The sequence below is a fragment of the Phoxinus phoxinus genome (genome assembly GCF_949152265.1).
Source record: "Phoxinus phoxinus genome assembly, chromosome: 20".
In the NCBI taxonomy this organism is placed as follows: domain Eukaryota; kingdom Metazoa; phylum Chordata; class Actinopteri; order Cypriniformes; family Leuciscidae; genus Phoxinus; species Phoxinus phoxinus.
In genome coordinates this window covers 24,925,464-24,944,120 of record NC_136895.1, presented here as the reverse complement: position 1 = coordinate 24,944,120, position 18,657 = coordinate 24,925,464, and the positions used below count along the sequence as shown (strand labels likewise).

Sequence of the window (18,657 nt, the reverse complement as noted above, 5' to 3'; positions counted from 1 at the left end):
TTTCCAGCGGATATAGTCTTGTTTCATCAGACACTGAACTACTGAAGACAATGTTTCACGTGTTTCTTTTCTTTTGTTTGTGCAGGAGGCATCTTGGTAAGTTAAAAATATAATATTTATCGCTTCATTTCTTTCTGTTTCAGAACACTCTATTTCTACTGTTCAAATTAGGGATTTGCATTTGCTTTTCATCCCAAATCAAATCAAACTGATTGACTTTATTTTCAGGCTTTCGGCAATGTCCCACATACACAACTATGAAATGATTAAACACATCCAGCAGAATTAAACTCGGCACTCTACATTTGATAACTTTAAAGATAAAAGATCACACATATCTGTCTGTTCATATATGTGAACTTTAATATTTTAAGTCTTTACTGCCGTTCTTCAATTCGCTTTGGATTTCAGATTTTCTAAACCAACAAGAACCTTAATCTGATTAAAACCTTTTTGTGTTCTCCAGGTGTGTTCAGTTCTGAGACAAATGAAATACAGTCAGTGTCAGTGATGGAGGGAGATTCTGTTACTCTACACACTGATGTTACTGAAAAACCTGAAGATGAAGACATAGTGTGGTCTTTTGTAGCTGAAAAGTCTCTCATAGCTAAAATCAATAGATACACTAACATTTCCTCCACATCCGATGTTCCTGATGGGAGATTCAGAGACAGACTGAAGCTGGACGATCAAACTGGATCTCTGACCATCACACACACCACAACTGAACATGCTGGAGTTTATCAACTAGAGATAAGTGGAGCGAAACTGACATCAAAAACATTCAGTGTTTCTGTCTTTGGTGAGTAGAGACATCATACTGTATGTTCAAAATGTTCATATATTATATTCTTTTTGTACAAACACACATTATTTATCCTTATTCCTTGTTATTCTCTCATGTTTTCCAGCTCATCTGTCTATTCCTGTCATCATCCGTAACTCTTCACACTGTTCTTCATCATCATCATCATCATCATGTTCACTGGTGTGTTCATCAGTGTTGAAAGTGTGTGATGCGACTCTCTCCTGGTACGCAGGAATCAGTGTATTGTCCAGCATCAGTGTGTGTGATCTCAGCATCAGTCTCTCTCTACCTCTGGAGGTGGAATATCAGGATAAAAACACCTACAGCTGTGTGCTGAACAATCCCATCAGCAACCAGACCACACATCTGGACATCAACACACTCTGCCACACATGTGCAGGTACCACAGCACTGACGATATATGTGTGTATTTACTGACCTGATCTCGGTCTTCTGTTGTAGATCACACTGATGCGTTCACTAATGTCTCTCTTTTTCTTTCCTTCAGTTCCTTCAGTGTCAGTGTCTCTGATAGTGTTGATCTCTGCTGGATCTCTGATGATTGTTGTAGGATTTGGGATCTTCTGGATTTGCAGGAAACACAGAAAAACTGATCAAGAAGGCAAGTGTCACTTACTGCTTATAAGAGAGAATTATAAATAGTATATTACAGATTTTTACGGAGCCCCTAAATGGACCTTTGCAAAAAATAAAAACAAATAGACTTTCACGTGGTCGCGAAAAACGCATCTCGTGCTCAAGCGAAAGTTTATTTTTGCAAAGGTCCCCTTAAGGGCTCCGTACTTTGACCATTTCTGTGAATTGCACTTAAATATGTGTATATCTCAGGTATATCTAACTAGATGGCGCTACATAGCCTACACATATAACCTGTTTAGGGAACTATATCTCAGTGACCAGTTTTGGCTATTATTTTAATCTGACATTAATCACAGAAATTAACACTGTAACTTTTTGAAGACAAAGATGTAGTTACATTTTAAGTTTTGTTTTTAATGCCTATTATTATTGTTATATAGTTGTTGTTGTTGTTGATGTTCATGATGATGAAACAGTGCAGACTTGCGATGAAGAGATCACTTACGCTGATCCGACATCCTACAAACGAAATGCACGTAAACTGGTAAGTTAATTTTTATTTTTGTTTCTTATTGTGTGCATGAGTGCAGGTGTGTGTGCTTTATATGATGATCTGACACACACTTACAATTAAGTTGAGTTTTTATTCTTCTGCTCTGATGGGTTCAGTAGATCAGTGCTTCTCAGCTTATGGGCTGTGACCCAAAAAAATAAGTAGTAGGTCTGTTATGATAGCAGGGGAGGAAAAAACCTAGATAATACAACTCAAGCAACCATATCATGCATAGCTAGCTAAATAAATATACGTTTAAAATGGAAGAGGATGTTGATGTCAATAGTTTGTGTGTCCAATCAAACTGTATTTGGGGCAATTTCATTGCTGCAGTTCTTTCCTTTGCCCAATAAGAACAATATTTGCCACAGTGTTTGTTTTAGTCAAGTAAATCACACTTGTTGTTATGCATCTGAATCTGAAGCGTGCATTCACAATATTAATCAGGCTATTTAAATTCCTTTCATTTCCAACATTTATTAATTTTCTTTTTGTATCTTGTTTAATGTTTGTTACAGACAGAGGAGAATGACGTGGACTATGCGTCTGTCTGCACGAGAGTATAGCCTATACGTCCTTTTCACAAGTTAGCACCTCTGAACGTTTGGTTTCAGCATCAGTGTGTGAACTCTGATCTTTACAAGTTGTGGACAAGCTCTGGGGTTGTTGAGAATCCACGTGTCTGAACACAAATTATGGAAAATCACACAAAAAGCACTAAACTTCACAACATCCTTACTGGGAGTACCAGCTCAGTTTGAGAGTCTGAAACCCGTGGTCTGGTTTTCTTAAATGTATACATGTGGTTTGATCTGTTGCTTAAACAAACAGTGTGTGCATAAGAGTGCCTATTAATAAACATATGCGGTTGATGTGCATTTGAGAGGGCATGGAGGTGTGAAAACAGCGTGCAGTTGAAGGGCTAGTGCCAATGTGAAACTCACAGTTTACTTGCATTCAATAGTGACTCCATGCATGATAATGTCTACGCAAGTGCATATGCTTGCTTGCATCACTTCTGTATTTGGCCTTTGAAACTTTTGTTAAATTAGAATTAGTAATAAATTAAAAACCAACTAAAGGAACAAGGCAGTACATTTAAATATTTAGTACATTCTTTGAAAAGAAAGAGTCACCATGGCAATTTTCCCATATACATTTATTTTTAAGGATGTTTAGATATTTTGAGGAAAAAACAAGACAAAATAGGATTTCAAATAGCATAGACAAGATCAATGTACAATTAGTGAAGGTACAATATAAAACACATGACTGACTTTGTAATATATCAGGAACAAATAGGCTCTCCTGGCTATGTGTGCTACAAGTACAGGCATGTCCTTAGGATACGTTCACACGACAACGATGTGCTAAAAATGGAGAAGTTTTTCCTTTGCTTTTTCCATGTACAGATGACATTGTCAAAATAATCGGATTCGCAAAAACGACTAAACACTCTGCATTATTCATGTCAGGCCAGTAGTTGGCGACGTCACTTAGTAAAGAAACACTTCACACTGTCAGACTGAGCACCTAATACGCATGCGCTTGACATCACTGTTTTCACAAAATCATTGAGAACTGTGTAAGTGTCCAGACAGTTTAATAAGAAGATATTTTATACATACAGTCAACTTCACGTATATAAGCAGAATTCATCTTTGAAAAACAGACTCTATCAGTCGAACTACGAACCGCCGATCCAAATGCGCTGAACTGTGTAGAATCTCATATGGTCCAGCGCATTTGGATCGGTGGTTCGTAGATCGATTGATAGAGTCTGTTTTTCAAAGATGGCTTCGGTTTGCATGTAGGGACCCTCATTATGCTACCGTGTTAGTGTGGGGCTATTTTGAGCCTTGTTAGTGGTATTAACAAGCGATTTTTATTTGTCATTACTCCATGCCCTATATACTAGCGTAATACTAGCGTTATAGGCTAAACTGTTTTTAGAGATAAAACTATTTACATTCGATAATCATGAAAACAAATCTCAGATAACGGTTGACTAGGTAACAATGTGTAATTAGACCAAAGGTTCATTTTGCGCTGGAGTTCTCCTTTAACATTGTAAATCTTGCCATTCTTTGCTCTTCTCTCTCTTTTTCTTTGCTTTTCTTTATTCTATATAAGCTCTGCTTAGTTTAGTTGTATATACCCATAGTTTAATTTATTAAACCCTTCATATCCGCACATGATTGTCTCTGTGTTTGTGGCTCACAAATCAGTCACTTAAACGTTTGATTTTGCTACAAGCTTTTGTACTGTTAGTACAACATAGAGTTATCCTTCTTGGCCAGGAGAATAATAACTCTTAAAGTCCCCCTGTAGTCAATAATTTGATCCCTTAAAACTAATATTTAATCACCAAAATTACATATTGAAAAAAAAAATTCCTAGAAAAAAAATTCTTCATGCCTTAAAATAGCTTGAATGTAACTGTCACGGTTGTGATAGCCACCAGAGGGCACTACACCCCGGACGGGACTATTACCACACTATCTCGGACTACATTACCCATAACCCACTGCCCGGACTTATCAACCATGATTGATCTTTATAATTAATTATAACCCACTTTTATATATATATATGTCCCTTATATAATCATTTTATATATATTTTTCCCCTTTGAGCTAATTTGATACACCTATGCTATTTCCATTCTCTTTAATAACATGCTTTTTCCATTTTTTTTAAACTAATAATATTTGCACCAGTGTACATGTTAAAACTGCATGCTATAAAAACATTCAGTGCAGCCTATGATTATATTTATTCAAATCATAAATGGATGCTGTTATTGGGACCTTACAATAGCCTAAATAATACAGTAAAGCTGTCCTTGAAGATCCAGGAAAGAAGCCACGGTAATATGTTGTTATATGGACTGTACTTTGAAAGGATATGGGTTCGGCTTTATGTATGCAGTATTCATGTCAAAAATTAAGTAAACTTTGGACTTAACAATATGAGCTCCACGCGACGCGGTCGATGTGCTACTCCGTGAAAGTCTACTTTAAAAATTAAACAATGTTATTATTCCTTTAAGTCATTATATTTTGACAAGATTTTCCTGCCATGATCAACTTTTGTGACCAGCAATCTAAAGGAATTTTAGTTGCAGTTACAACTTCTGGCCACTGTGTGGAAGCCTATGGAGGGAGGCAGTAGAGTGTCGACTGTAGTGACTCATGTGCAGTTACACTGAAACAGTGAATTTAAAAGAAAAGGACTATTGAATAGCTGTCCACAGTAGTGGCCAACATGCGTAACAGGACTAGAATAACTTCCACGGTCAGTTAAATCCAGGAAAATGTCACTAAGCTTGCTAAGCTTTGGAGGATCCAACATAGCAGGGTCCATCCGTGACGCACGAACATATTGCAAATGCTTGCATCACTTTGCACATGACACTGTTATAAGCTAAATGGTTGTGACAGAATTACACATACATTAAATAAAACTCTTCATCCGTCCAAAAGTCCTTTTTAGTGGCCCGTTTTCTACACCATTCACCTGTAAGAAGAAAACAGATTCACAGAAGGTAAAGGAAATGAACAGGATTGATGTTTCAGCCACACACACACACACACACACACACACACACACACACACACACACACACACACACACACACACACACACACACACACACACGCACACACTTTAAATTACAAAATATTCAATAAGGATTTGATTGTTTCTATAAAATGGCACACAAAAATATAACCGCATCATGTGACTTTTTTTGCATGTGATTTAAAATTTCAGTCATCTTCACTAAACAACTTCACATCTAAAAAAGAAGCACAATCATAAATATACATTATACTGATGTGTGTGTAATGATGACTGAATGAAACAACATCACACATAAACACATAAAACACACACACACACACACACACACACACACACACACACACACACACACACACACAAAAAGAAAGAAATTCTCACCAGTTACAACTGCAAGCACCAGCAGAACACCGACAGCTCCTGGTATTAGTAAATATATAATTCAATCTGTAATGACAAAATATAGTCATTATTAATACTAGAGCTTGACAACAATTGATTCTTATGCCTTTCCACCTTCATTAGTTGTGTGCTATTTATGGAACCGTTAAATGGCGCCATCTGGTGCTCATGGGAAAACTGACCGATTTTTATGCATTGTTTATGTTAATAACTTTCAATTGTGACAAAAGTGTGTCACATGACATGCATGTCACAGTGATACAGATTATCTCAATTATACTTTAATTTTTACTTTAAGAGAGCTCTCTTTTTCAGACAGGCCACAATGAAAACAAAATCATTGAAAAACATAGACGTGCTGAAGGGAAAATGAATTTGACTCACTAGAGCCAGTCCCATTTTCACTGATGATGCTGATGCTGCGCTGGCGGCGGATGATGCTGCCGTTGCTGAAGATCTCCAGATGATAAACTCCAGAGTCTGTGTTTCTGGTGTTCGTGATGGTCAGAGATCCAGTCTGATTCACTTTCAGTCTGTCTCTGAATCTCTCTTTACACTGCACATCTGCACAGATCTTACTCTGATCTCCAGTGATTTCAGCAATACGACTGTCATTGAAATACCACATCATCAAATCTTTGGGGTTTTTCACCACACCGGGATGTAAAGTGACAGATTCTCCCTCCTTCACTGACTTTGTCTTTGTTTTATCCGTCTCTACACCTGGAACACCTAAAACACAAATAAACATATAATAGGATAAAGGATTCTTCTATGAGATTCTGAAACCTCCTTTCCGCTCTCTCTTTGACAAAAGCCATTGACTTTTACATGTGAACATTTATCCCCTACCCTAGTGATTGTGATTGTCCCCAAGTGGGGAGGAGAAGCAACATTTAAAGCAACACTAACGGCGGTGATCCACTTGTCCGTGCAACACTTCAGTCGCGCTGCACTCCACTATATTCCTATGGGTGACGTCAAGCGACTTTGACGCGCTCGCAAAGCATTCCGGGAAGGCGGCGCTTCATTTGAAAAAATGCCGCGCGTCAAAAAGCTGGCCGATGCCCATCTTTATGCAAATTAATTCCGTTGAACGCGAGGCGTCTATCCAATAGAAGCACGCACATGGAGACGGAGGGAAGTCTCTCGCGGGTCCTTTGTTTTTGACTGGCCGCTGGCTCAAAACCACGCCCATAGCGGTAAACTAGAAAAACGCCCATCAACGTTCACATGTGGGGAGGCGTTGCGACACCACACGACATTCGTGTCGGACAAGTGGATCAGTACCGTAAGGAACTTTGCCTCTTCTGTCCCCCTACAGGTTGAAAGCGGAATTGTCCATTACCGCTGTCGTAAATAATTTAGCCTACCGCAGCTCTTACGCTCTCTGTTTATCCAGCACCGGCTCTGGAATGAACGATGTCCACGGACAAGGTAGAGTATGTCGCATGATTTCATGAAAGTATGATGTATTGCGACATCAGAAACTTAGAAAAACGAAATACCGGTAATGACTATTGTAACGCTTGACGTAAAGCAAGTCAAATTTGTAGTTTTCTTATGTCTCATTCGAACTACAGAAATGCGACCCAATCTGGCAACCTTACATAGTGTGGTTATAGCAGAAAAAGGACCGCAAAGCGAATCCAGAAGTGCCTTTCACCCTGTTACGACTTGATGAATCACTGATACGATTTTAGAAACATTATTTTAAGGTAAAAAAAATTCCTTAGTGTTGCTTTAACTTTTATTAACCGTGGTGAAATTACTTATTTGAATGAATATAATGAATGTATAAATATATCCACAAATGACCCTCAATACATCTGTAAAAAAACAACAAAGAAAAACATGGTAGACAAAGCTTTGCCTCCGCTAGCCTGCTAAGTAACATTACAGTATTGATGTAGTGTTTACTGTTGCTTCTGTAAGCTCTTGCTTTTGTAAGACTGTTCTTAGGAAAATTATCAGTGATTTTGTGATCGATTACTGTTTGTATTACCATAGTTTCCGACAAATATGATTAAATGGTGTATACCATCGAATATATAATCTATCAAAACAAAAAAAAACATACCACTCTGAAACTTCCTGTAAAATTTGTTTTTGCAAAGTCAGTCCATGAAATCTGTTTATCACAATCCTCTTGTTTGTAAACATTGTCAGGGTCTGAATCGGGCTCGAATTGGTTTGAAATGGACGGCATCGTTAATAATTACATCTCAGTAGAGCTTGCGGTTATGAAGAGGCAGGACATTTCCCGAACACGCGCTGAGCGCTGCCAATCACAACACACTGGGCCAGCTAACCAATCACAGCACATTTTCTATTTCGGAAGGAGGGGCTTCATCGAAAACAACGCGTTCGAGACAGATTGGGGAGAGGGGAGCTGTATGCGCATTTTGAACAATCATGCATGAAAACATATTATAGTACACCCCAAAAACAAAATCAAGACTTCATAAAAGGGCATAAAAGGACTCCTTTAAAAATAACGTACATTTTCAGAACATTTACATACTTGCTTCAAAGTTCCCGTTTTCGCTATGCTTAGGTGTTATTAACTTTGTAGAACAAAACGTCAAAGTGTAGTCCACAAATGTCTGGAACACACAGGCAAATAGAATAGACAGCTCTGAAAGTAACTCATGTAAACACATTGTGATTATGCATGTCTTTAAACATTTGTTAAATGACTCACCATGGACAGTAACACTAAATATCTTTCCAATGATGGTTTTGCTGCCGATAATCTGTAGATGATAAACTCCAGAGTCTGTGTTTGTGATGTTTGTGATGGTCAGAGATCCAGTCTGATGATCCAGCTTCAGTCTGTCTCTGAATCTCTCAGTGCCTTCATTACACTGAACATCTGTACAGATCTTACTCAGATCTCCAGTGATTTGAGCTATGCGGGTGTCATTAAAAAAACATTTAATCTTTTCTTGTTTGTTTGTTTTAACACCAATGTGTAGAGTGACTGAATCTCCCTCTATCACAGACAGTGACACTACATCTGTTTTAACACCAAACACACCTGGAGAAGAAAAGAACAGATAATCATAAATCATTTAAAGTGAAAGTATAGGACAAATACAACAAGCACAGTGAATTTTGATTTTCTGCCAATTTCTAAACAATCTAAACATTTTGTTGGTAAACAGCAAAGTCGAGTTCATTATACTATAGCCCAGAGAAATACATCACAAATAAACTTACTGCAATGTATTATGACCATATAGCCTGTAGCATACCCTATAGCCTACAACATCAGAAAAGAAAATCGTCCAGAAAAGAAATATTAATTTCACACAGTTAATGTCATACATTAAATTCTGTCACACTGTCAAATTCTCACCATCTTAAAACAACAGTAGGCTAATTAAAAAATAGCCCACTAAATGATGGTCCGGTCCAGTCCAGTCCAATAGCAGGCTTCCCAAATGGTAATGACAATTGCTTTGCTGTGAAAAAAAAATCACAAAATCTTCTTCTTAGGGTCTATCTCCAACTTTTGGAGTAGTAGCTATGTATTATACAACTACGCAACTAGGCTACACATTGTGGCGCTGACACTGTTTATTCTCTGTTATAAATACGGTACTTGATTCACCTGCTGTTGGGGGGAGGTGTCCGGGAGGGAAATAGTTAAGAGGGAGGGGCTAAAGACGGAAGTGCAGAAAGAGTGTGCAGAAAGACTGTGAGTGGTGCGGAGAAAAGTTAATCTAAATCTCTTCTTGGGCGTGCTTGTTGTTTTGAGGGACAGCTAAGACACCTCATCATGATACCCGTGTGTTTGTTGTACACATTCATAAAATAAATAAACCACAGCCGTTTGGTGCTTGTAGACCGGATCCTCGTCTCCTTTTTATTTTATTTTATATGTCAGCGATCGTTCCCGCCGCTTTTTTTTCTTTCTCCAATCCTCATCTCCTGTCTGTTTCTCTGGGAAAGTGCCCGACGTCACATTATTATAAAATTAAGAGTCACTACGATAGGGGAGAGCGATTTCAGAGGACCGCGTCACCTTCACAAATAAATGAAGAATAACATGCAAAACATTTTTGCGTTTTGCATTTATAGCCAAACGAAATCTGAATTGAAACCAAAAGCTGACCTTATCAGAACTGCGAAAATCCGTCACAATCTTCATCCGTTTTTATTGTGAATCACCAGAAACAAATGCTTACCAAGCTGTAAAACCCACAATAGGATGAAAATAAGAAAGCTCATCGCCTCCTCTGACACTAATGCAGATTCTGTGGAAACAAAAGTAGCCTATTTACCGTTCGTTGATGCTTAAAACGAAAGTAGCCAAATGAGAAGGGGAGTCAGTCATAGGGGGGATCCCACAACTGATGAAAACCGGGAGCATAGTCCTTCATTGACATTTCCATGCCAAGTATGTCTCTACATTTATAAACACTCACCAGTTTGAAAACACCCACAAATTTAGAAACGCCAACTTTTGTTCCACAGAAGTTCTTCTTGTAAAAATATATATATATTTTTTTTTTGAGCATTATAAATGTAGTGTTTAGTAACTAGCCTATATCATATTTTTTCTGGCATACGTACCCTAATTTACATTGTATCGCTATAAGAAATATTCATGTTACAATTCAAAAGATATAATTTAGAAGAATATAGTGCAGAGATCTCCGGTTATCTTCTTGATATGTTAAAGGCTATCCATCATTTGATCCATCATTTGGAATATACATAACATGTTATAAATACTCATATTAGACTAATAATAAAAATGTGTTTTAATCATCATAAAATGCCCCTATTAGTCAGGGGTGGACAAAGTACACAACTTCCTTACTTGAGTAAAAGTACAGATACTACTGGTCAAATATTACTCCGTTACAAGTAAAAGTTGTAAAGACAGATTTTTACTTAAGTAAAAGTACAGAAGTACTCGTTTTTAGAAGTACTTAAGTATAAAAGTAAATGTCAATTGATTGTTTTATTATTGTTGCATGTAATAGCCAATTTACAGTACCTTATGCCACTGAATCTATGCCTAGTGCCTACCATCATATCAATATCACATTTATTTCTAGAACAGTTCCAGTCGTGGGATTGAATAAGTCACTCAATAACGTCCACAATGGTTTCGGACACCCAAATGGCTGTTCCCCGTTTTTTTGGCTTTTAGTATGAATATGTTAGCCATACTGTTATCTATAAGCTAGTGTGCTCCAAAACAATGACAAAATTCACATTCAGAAGACCAAACCCAACGTTGAAAATTAAAATCATGTTGATGTCAGAATCCAATGTCAGATTGACGTTAATCTCCAACGTTGGACAGACGTTGTATTGTGGTTTAAAATCGGTTGACGTCAGAAACCAACATCAGTCGAGTTCTAACGTCAACCAGACTTTCATTTACAACCAAAATGCAACCCAAATCATCCCTGACGTTACTACTTTCTACTCAAGGCCCTTGACAGAAATGTAGTGGAGTAAAAAGTACGATATTTGTCTTTCAAATGTAGTGAAGTTAAAGTAAAAGTTTCCAGAAAAAATAATACTCAAGTAAAGTACAGATACTCAAAAAGTGTACTTAAGTACAGTACTCAAGTAAATGTACTTTGTTACTGTCCACCTCTGCTATTAGTGAAACTTAAAATAAATAGACTGAAAGCTAAAAAACTCGGGAAAACCCGGTGTCAAATATTGCTGCCAGTCCTGGTTTCCCTATGGGAGAAACAAAGCATTTCAAAGCTTTGAATCAATTAAACTGTTTCGAAGCGTTTCGAAACACCTTACCTTACCTGCCCTGCTGGTCACAACAGCGTAAATGCAACAAATGCCAAACATGCATAGAAACAGCACATGGGCCTCATCTGGACCACACACAGCAAGCCACAACTCACATTAAAACCGGCTTGATGTGAATGGGCCATATATGGCCCATATGACCTTTGCCGCTTCCAGAACTGAGCCATATGTGCCATAGTTTGCCGGCCCAGATGAGGCCCGGAAATGTATGCTATCTGGGTCGAAGCCACACGCTCAAACAAGACAGAGCACATGGACAATAAGTGAATGCTAATCCTGTGCGCTCACAACAGAAGACCAACACATGAGCATGAATGTCCGAATCCTGACAGAGAACCAAAACCAAACTAGACTGAAGTGCCGGGATCTGAACACCACACTCCACACAGAAAACAACCCGCATGACCAGAAGAGAGCACACTGGAACCCACGCGTTCACACAACGACAAGACTATACAGGAGTGTCAGGGCTCTGTCACAAAACCAAGAATAAACTAGACCGAAGTGACAGAACCCTGACACTAATAAATAAGCTAATAACATTTCCTCAGCACCAGACACTGAAGAACATTATTCAGAATAACCAATCACTTTATTGACTTCAACACAATCTGGAATTTTTAAAATATGATTTTTTTTTTTTTTACATGTGTAAAATTAAATTGATTTCACTGTAAAGCTAGAGGAAAGTAAGACTGTGTGACTGTGGTTCATAACAGCAGGACAGGAAAAAGCCCTTCAACTGCAAACTAAACACACATCAAACAAATGGCCATTCTCTCATGCAAAAGTTGTTTGTCCATCCAACAGATCAAAACATGTTTCTAAAGAAACCGACCGCAGCAGTTTCAGTTTGACTCAATAGATGAGCTGCTAGAGTCAGGCTTCAGCAAGACTGGCAATGTATGATGGCAGATGGTTTTTGCCACTTCGCAAAAACTGAATGATCATAAAGCCATTTTAAAATCCATCACATTTAAAGGCTGACTTATATTCAATAATCCAATATATTGCTACTTTTTCATATTTGACACAATCACAAACTACCTTTCAGAAACAATCGATGTTAAGATTAAAAACATGTTTTTCATTTGATAAAGATTTGTTTTTTCACTAGTGCTGTGTCGTTTTGACCAAAAATCTGTATCACATAATTTTTTTAAGATTCTAGCAGTTTTACAATATAGCACGGCCATTTTTTTTCTTTCCAAATTTGTTTTAATGTGACCTTGTTTATTGTGGTTTATTTTACTGTCAGGAGTACATAGAATATAACATCAAATTAAATGTAATATTTTAGAATTTAATAATTCCTTTTTTGGCAAGTTTACTGTGTAAATTAAAACATGTGTGAAAACTTTTGTAATATTGCTTACAAATAATGTTTTATTATTATTATTATTATTACTTTAAAAAGTACATTGTACTGTGCAATAGTAAACTATTTATTTCATAATTTCTTCAAGTTAGACCAAACCTTTATTTTGGCGGGTAGTAATGAAGATCTTTTAGTTAATGTGTGTATTAATAAATTATTATTATTATTATTGTTGTTGTTGTTGTTGTTGTTGTTGTTGTTACTTGAAGAAGTGGACTCTAGAAGTACACTGTCATAATTTCTTCAAATTAAACCGCACTTTTATTTTGACGGGTTGTTTTGAAAACCTTTGTTTCTGTTTACATATATGACTGACATGAGATAGTTTTATCAAATGAAATGGTGAAGCTCATGAAGTGACTCTCAGATCAGCTCTGCAGAGGAAGTTTGTTGTCCATTTTCTCATAGTGAGACAGCAGACACTGAATACACCACGAGTGTATCGCGTGCTTGAGTAAAGCCTAGATGAAACTGCGTTCATTTTTTTTTTTTTGACAGGGACAATGGACAGTGAGAAACTGTCCCAGAATTAGCTACAGAGCTAAATTTCATCTGCAGTCCATTCACACAGACATGCAGAATATGCAGAATTCAGATGACAATACCAGTCTTTTTGAGCTTTAATATTCACAGACACTAGTCCATTTCAAGATTTAATTCATTCTACTGCCCTACTTTTGATTTAATTTGATTTTATTCATCCCCCTCCAAAAAAATTACAATTCCGTGACATTTGCATTCATACCAAGGAGTCCTTGGACGATAAAGATAATGATAAAGACATAGTTCTAAAAATCATTCTCAATATTAAAGATTAGCAGAGTTCACATCACAACGATAACGGCACAGAGAAACGATATCGTTGGAATCACTTTAAGAACGATTTTATCCAGTTGATGAATGATAAAAACATTGACAGCCAATAAGAATCCATCCTGCTATAACGAGCTCGAGCATTTAAAGCGACAGACAAGCACATGCTTAGAATAAACAAAACTATTGTACGCTGGTGTGGACGCTAATATTATTGCTATTATCTTTATATCGTTGTTCTTGCTAACGGGACTTTATACAGTAAGTTCCATATGGATTCCATGATTCAGTCCGCGTCATAGGGCTCTAGCCTACATGCCTTAAAGAAAGTTAGCTGTGGGTTATTTATTGTTATGTTATAAAGTTATAACCATTAGTAAGAAAGGTATGAAGTTAATAAAGGCTCTCAAAACACTCTACATAGTGCTCTTCGTGGCCATTGAATAGATTCAGCAGTTGTTTCAGTTATGCACTGGAGTAGGCCTATGGCAGTATTTGTAAGATAAATCTTACGCACAATTGAAACCGGTATAGCGCCCAGCACAGCATTATTTTCAACTGTTAAGTATAACTAAATACATATAACTTAACAGTTGAAAACAGTGCTGAGCTGGAGATATCATAATACATGTGTGTGTGTGTGTGTGTGTGGGTGGGTGGTCAAACTCAGTGGCGGGGAGGACTTACACCAGATAGTTTTATCAGCAGATAGTCTTATTAGACTTAATGTTCGACATGTTTGTTTTGTGTTGGTTTTTGTGTTGGTGGAGTATGATTGGTAAGTTTTACAAATTTACTGTAAAATTCCGGTTACACTTCATTTTAAGTTGACGTATATACATTACACATACTCAAATAAGAACTGAGTGATACTAATGAACTACATGTACTTACTATAGAGTTAGAGTTAGGGTTTGGTTTAGGGTTAATTGTAATTATAGATAATTTACTGTTATTACTATAGTAACTATGCAGTAACGTGTAACTACGCCAGCTTAAAATAAAGTGTTAACCTAATTTCTTTGAGTTTTAGAGAAATAAAGCTGCTGCTATACAGTTCAAATTAGTTAGAGGATTTGCATTTGCTGTTCTTCTAAAATATATAAAATTTAACACATATAATTGCGAGATACTTAGAATTCAACTTTGAAGTTTTACTCGGCTGTAATTAACTTGTCATGTAACTTCAGATGTTTATTTAGCTCTACAAGCCGATAACTTTAAAATACATTAAAGATAAAAATGTCGCCTCTTATTTTGAGTCTCTTTTAAAGATTAGAAACTGATTTCAGCTTTAAACCTCCTCATGTTCTCCAGGTGTGTTTGGTGATGCAGTGTCAGTGACAGAGGGAGATTCTGTTACTCTAAACACTGGTTTTACTAAAATACATGAAGACGACGATATGCTGTGGAAATTTGGAGCTGAAAACTCTCTCATAGCTCAAATCAGTAAAGCTGCTGGAATCTTCTCCACATATAACGGCACTGATGGGAGATTCAGAGACAGACTGAAGCTGGACAATCAAACTGGATCTCTGACCATCACACACACCACAACTGAACATACTGGAGTTTATCAACTACTGATAAGTGGAGCGAAACGATCATCAAAAACATTCCGTGTTTTTGTCTATTGTGAGTATAGATATAATTTATTCAGTTCTTCAAATATTCTTTTTATTAGATAATTGTCAAGGAATATTTTGCATTCAATAGAAGTTAAACTTAATTGACAGCATAATGTTGATTACCGCAAAAAATAATTCTGAAAGAAAAGAAAAGAAAAAAAAGGTTACAACAAGGCGCTTCCAATGGAAGTCAATGAAGAATTTTTTTTAAGGATTTAAAAGGAGAATGTGAAGCTTATAACTGAAAAGAAACACAATAATGATTCTCTTTAGTTAAGCTGTAAAGCTATTTAAATCATATTGTTTTGTGTTGTAGGGGTTCTGTTGGCAAAGAGACAAAATTGTAAATTAGATAACTTTACGCACGAAAAGTAAGCAACATTTTTTTTCCCACTAAAATCATGTTAACATTCGTGTTGTGTTGTTTATGTCTTGTAAGAGTCTCACTGTAACTTCTCGCTTTTCTGCAGGACAAATGGAAATAAATTGTGGTAATAAACACAATTTGCTTTTGATTGCAACAAATGCTGTTGATTAGGTTTAACTTCTACTGAACTCTGAATTCTCCATTATTTTGATATTTTGACATGTTTAATAATTTTATAGTAGGAGAAAATAGAAACACTCACTGACTGTCCAACGCACACTGAAAATAACAGTCTTGACTATAGATTTAACTTCATTTATGTTTATTCTCTCATGTTTTCCAGCTCATCTGCCCACTCCTAACATTACCAGAAACTGTTCATCGTCATCATCATCATCATCATCATCATGTTCACTGGTGTGTTCATCAGTGTTGAATGTGTGTGATGCGACTCTCTCCTGGTACGCAGGAATCAGTGTATTGTCCAGCATCAGTGTGTGTGATCTCAGCATCAGTCTCTCTCTACCTCTGGAGGTGGAATATCAGGATAAAAACACCTACAGCTGTGTGCTGAACAATCCCATCAGCAACCAGACCACACATCTGGACATCCACACACTCTGCCACACATGTGCAGGTAAAACAGCACTAATGATATGTGTGTATTTACTGACCTGATCTCTGTTGTGGATCAAACTGATGCATTCACTTTTTTCTTTATCATTACAGCGGACACACAGTCTTCTTCACACTCTCCGGTGTCTCTGATAGTGTGGATCTCTGCTGCTGCTGCTGGATCTCTGGTGATTGTCGTTGTTATAGTCGTGATCTTCTACATCTGCAGGACATGTAGAAAAAAAGGTCAGGAGAGTAAACTATTAACTACAAATAACTTCAAATAATGCATCTGAAGCACCAATATTTATCCGTTACATACACATTTATGAGTTTGCAAGCTCTGTTGTTTCAACATGTCTGTATTATTTTTAAAGCAGTTCAGACCCAGGAGGAGGAAGACAGAACGGATTCAGCTTTGTGTAAACCAACAACACGTAAAAAGGTAAGAAGTTGTTGCAGTCAGTTAGTGTGATTGAAGCTTGTCTATTGAAGTTTGTAAGACGGGACTCAACTGTCACCTTCAGAGCAGATCAAAAGGAGGGTTTGTTTAAGTGCTATATTTACACTAAGCGTACTGTTTGCAACTCAGTGTACTATGTTTTTCCATTTTAGAGGGATGTTATTTTGCAGATGTGAAAAAAAGAAGCACAAATTAGCACATAGAAAATGGGTTTAAAATTGATTTTTTTTTACCAGTAAAAGTAATAGGCCTATATTACAATTGCTAAAATATTATATGTGACAGCCTCAGTCAGTCACCATTCACTTTACTCCGATAAAGCGAACGGATTTAAAGCTGACCACACGCATCGTCGTGTTCGTAATCGAGTTAAGAACTTGCATTTAAACACACTCAGTGCGTGACTGGAAACTTACTTCTACTTCTTTCTTTCTTTTTAATTTGGTCATATCTAGCCAAGTAAAATCCTAATTTATCCACTGACCTAAATCTGTTTAAAACTTGTGTGCGATGTTGCACCCGTTCATTAGATCGCCCCGCATCAAAAAAATATTATTCATCAATACGGGGACGTGACTATTTGTCCCGTATTTCAAAAGGATTTTGCAGTGTGGCAAAAAAATAAAAAAATAAAAAAATAAATTACACTAGTAGAGAAGCTCATTTGCCCGTAATTGCATTTTGGTGTCTTTTTATTTCAACGGACACTCAAGATAATGCGCAGTAAACCTTAGACATTATTAGACAGATCATTAATTAATATCATAATGTTATTTAGATTTGTATTAAGATTATAAATGTTTTATTATTTGAATGTTATTAAGATTATTAAAAATGTCATTTAATCATTTATCATTTATAGCATACAATTAATGACATTTAAACATTTTTTTTAAAGAGTTGATTTAGATAAAAATGGGACAAACAAGTAATTAAGTAAATTAATTAAAGATGAAAAATTCATCCCATCCAGTCACAGAATTGTCTAAAAAGTGATAAATGGTTCCAGACAGAATAACTGCTAAAGGCACACCGACATATTCTGATAGAGTTCTTTAAAAATTAATAAAATACTCAAATGTAAAATAATATCAAATGTGTTCGTTGCAAGTTCACATAGGCCTTGTTCCCAGACAGCATCATAGTGTCGGTCCAGATCCGGCCCAAATCCAGGCCGTGTGGAAATCTGTACCAGATGTGGGCCGGATCTGGGCCGGTCTGGAATGGATCTCGCTTATTTTGCATAAGAATTAATAATTAATTTGTAAGAATTAAGAATTAATTTGTAAACAACAGTGCTGATCGCCTCTCTACGCACGAATACGGCATGGAAAAGAGAACCACCAATGAAAATCAATGCATGCGATGATAAATATGAATTAGGTTTGGTTATGCATTAATTTGAATGAGATCTACCGGGTTCTGCAAGCAACAGTGATCATGCAGTCAGTGTCGTTTGCCTGAAGTAGATCGCTCCTGTAGTTGTGACACATCTTTATGGACAGACCAGTTTTTGATGCGCTGCTTGTCTGCCTGAAAGTAGGCCTAAGAGTGTTTTTCTTTTTTATATTTTTTATTATTCTAAATTCACCCATACAAAATCAGGTTTTATACCATTGTATTTGGAGAGAAAGTACACAATTGTTACTCAT

The 18,657-nt window shown here is 36.7% G+C and overlaps 2 protein-coding genes and 1 long non-coding RNA gene across 3 annotated transcripts in view; 2 read left to right on the top strand and 1 right to left on the bottom strand.

The window, feature by feature from the left end:
• The window catches only part of LOC306987895 (SLAM family member 5-like), a 332,963-nt gene extending 328,810 nt beyond the window's left edge, over positions 1-4,153 (top strand). The window contains exons 1-6 of the mRNA XM_079592524.1: positions 6-96; positions 467-802; positions 912-1,208; positions 1,317-1,430; positions 1,849-1,952; positions 2,480-4,153. Coding sequence (XP_079448650.1) covers positions 51-96; positions 467-802; positions 912-1,208; positions 1,317-1,430; positions 1,849-1,952; positions 2,480-2,527 — 945 coding nt within the window. The 5' untranslated portion in view covers positions 6-50 and the 3' untranslated portion in view covers positions 2,528-4,153. Of the gene's footprint in view, positions 97-466; positions 803-911; positions 1,209-1,316; positions 1,431-1,848; positions 1,953-2,479 lie in introns of the transcript that reaches the window.
• Positions 3,731-9,370, bottom strand: LOC306987932 (uncharacterized protein). Its single transcript, XM_079592580.1, has 6 exons — positions 9,307-9,370; positions 9,168-9,210; positions 8,650-8,985; positions 6,330-6,677; positions 5,925-5,990; positions 3,731-5,480 (listed from the first exon to the last, which is right to left on the bottom strand). Exons 1-5 carry the CDS (start codon positions 9,307-9,309, stop codon positions 5,986-5,988), a joined length of 735 nt encoding a protein of 244 aa, XP_079448706.1. The 5' UTR covers positions 9,310-9,370; the 3' UTR covers positions 3,731-5,480; positions 5,925-5,985.
• A 5,284-nt stretch (positions 9,371-14,654) lies between these two features.
• LOC306988198 lies at positions 14,655-16,547 on the top strand. Its single transcript, XR_013795349.1, has 3 exons — positions 14,655-14,710; positions 15,250-15,567; positions 16,271-16,547. It is a non-coding gene; the product is annotated as an uncharacterized lncRNA (long non-coding RNA).
• The last annotated feature ends 2,110 nt before the right edge of the window (positions 16,548-18,657 follow it).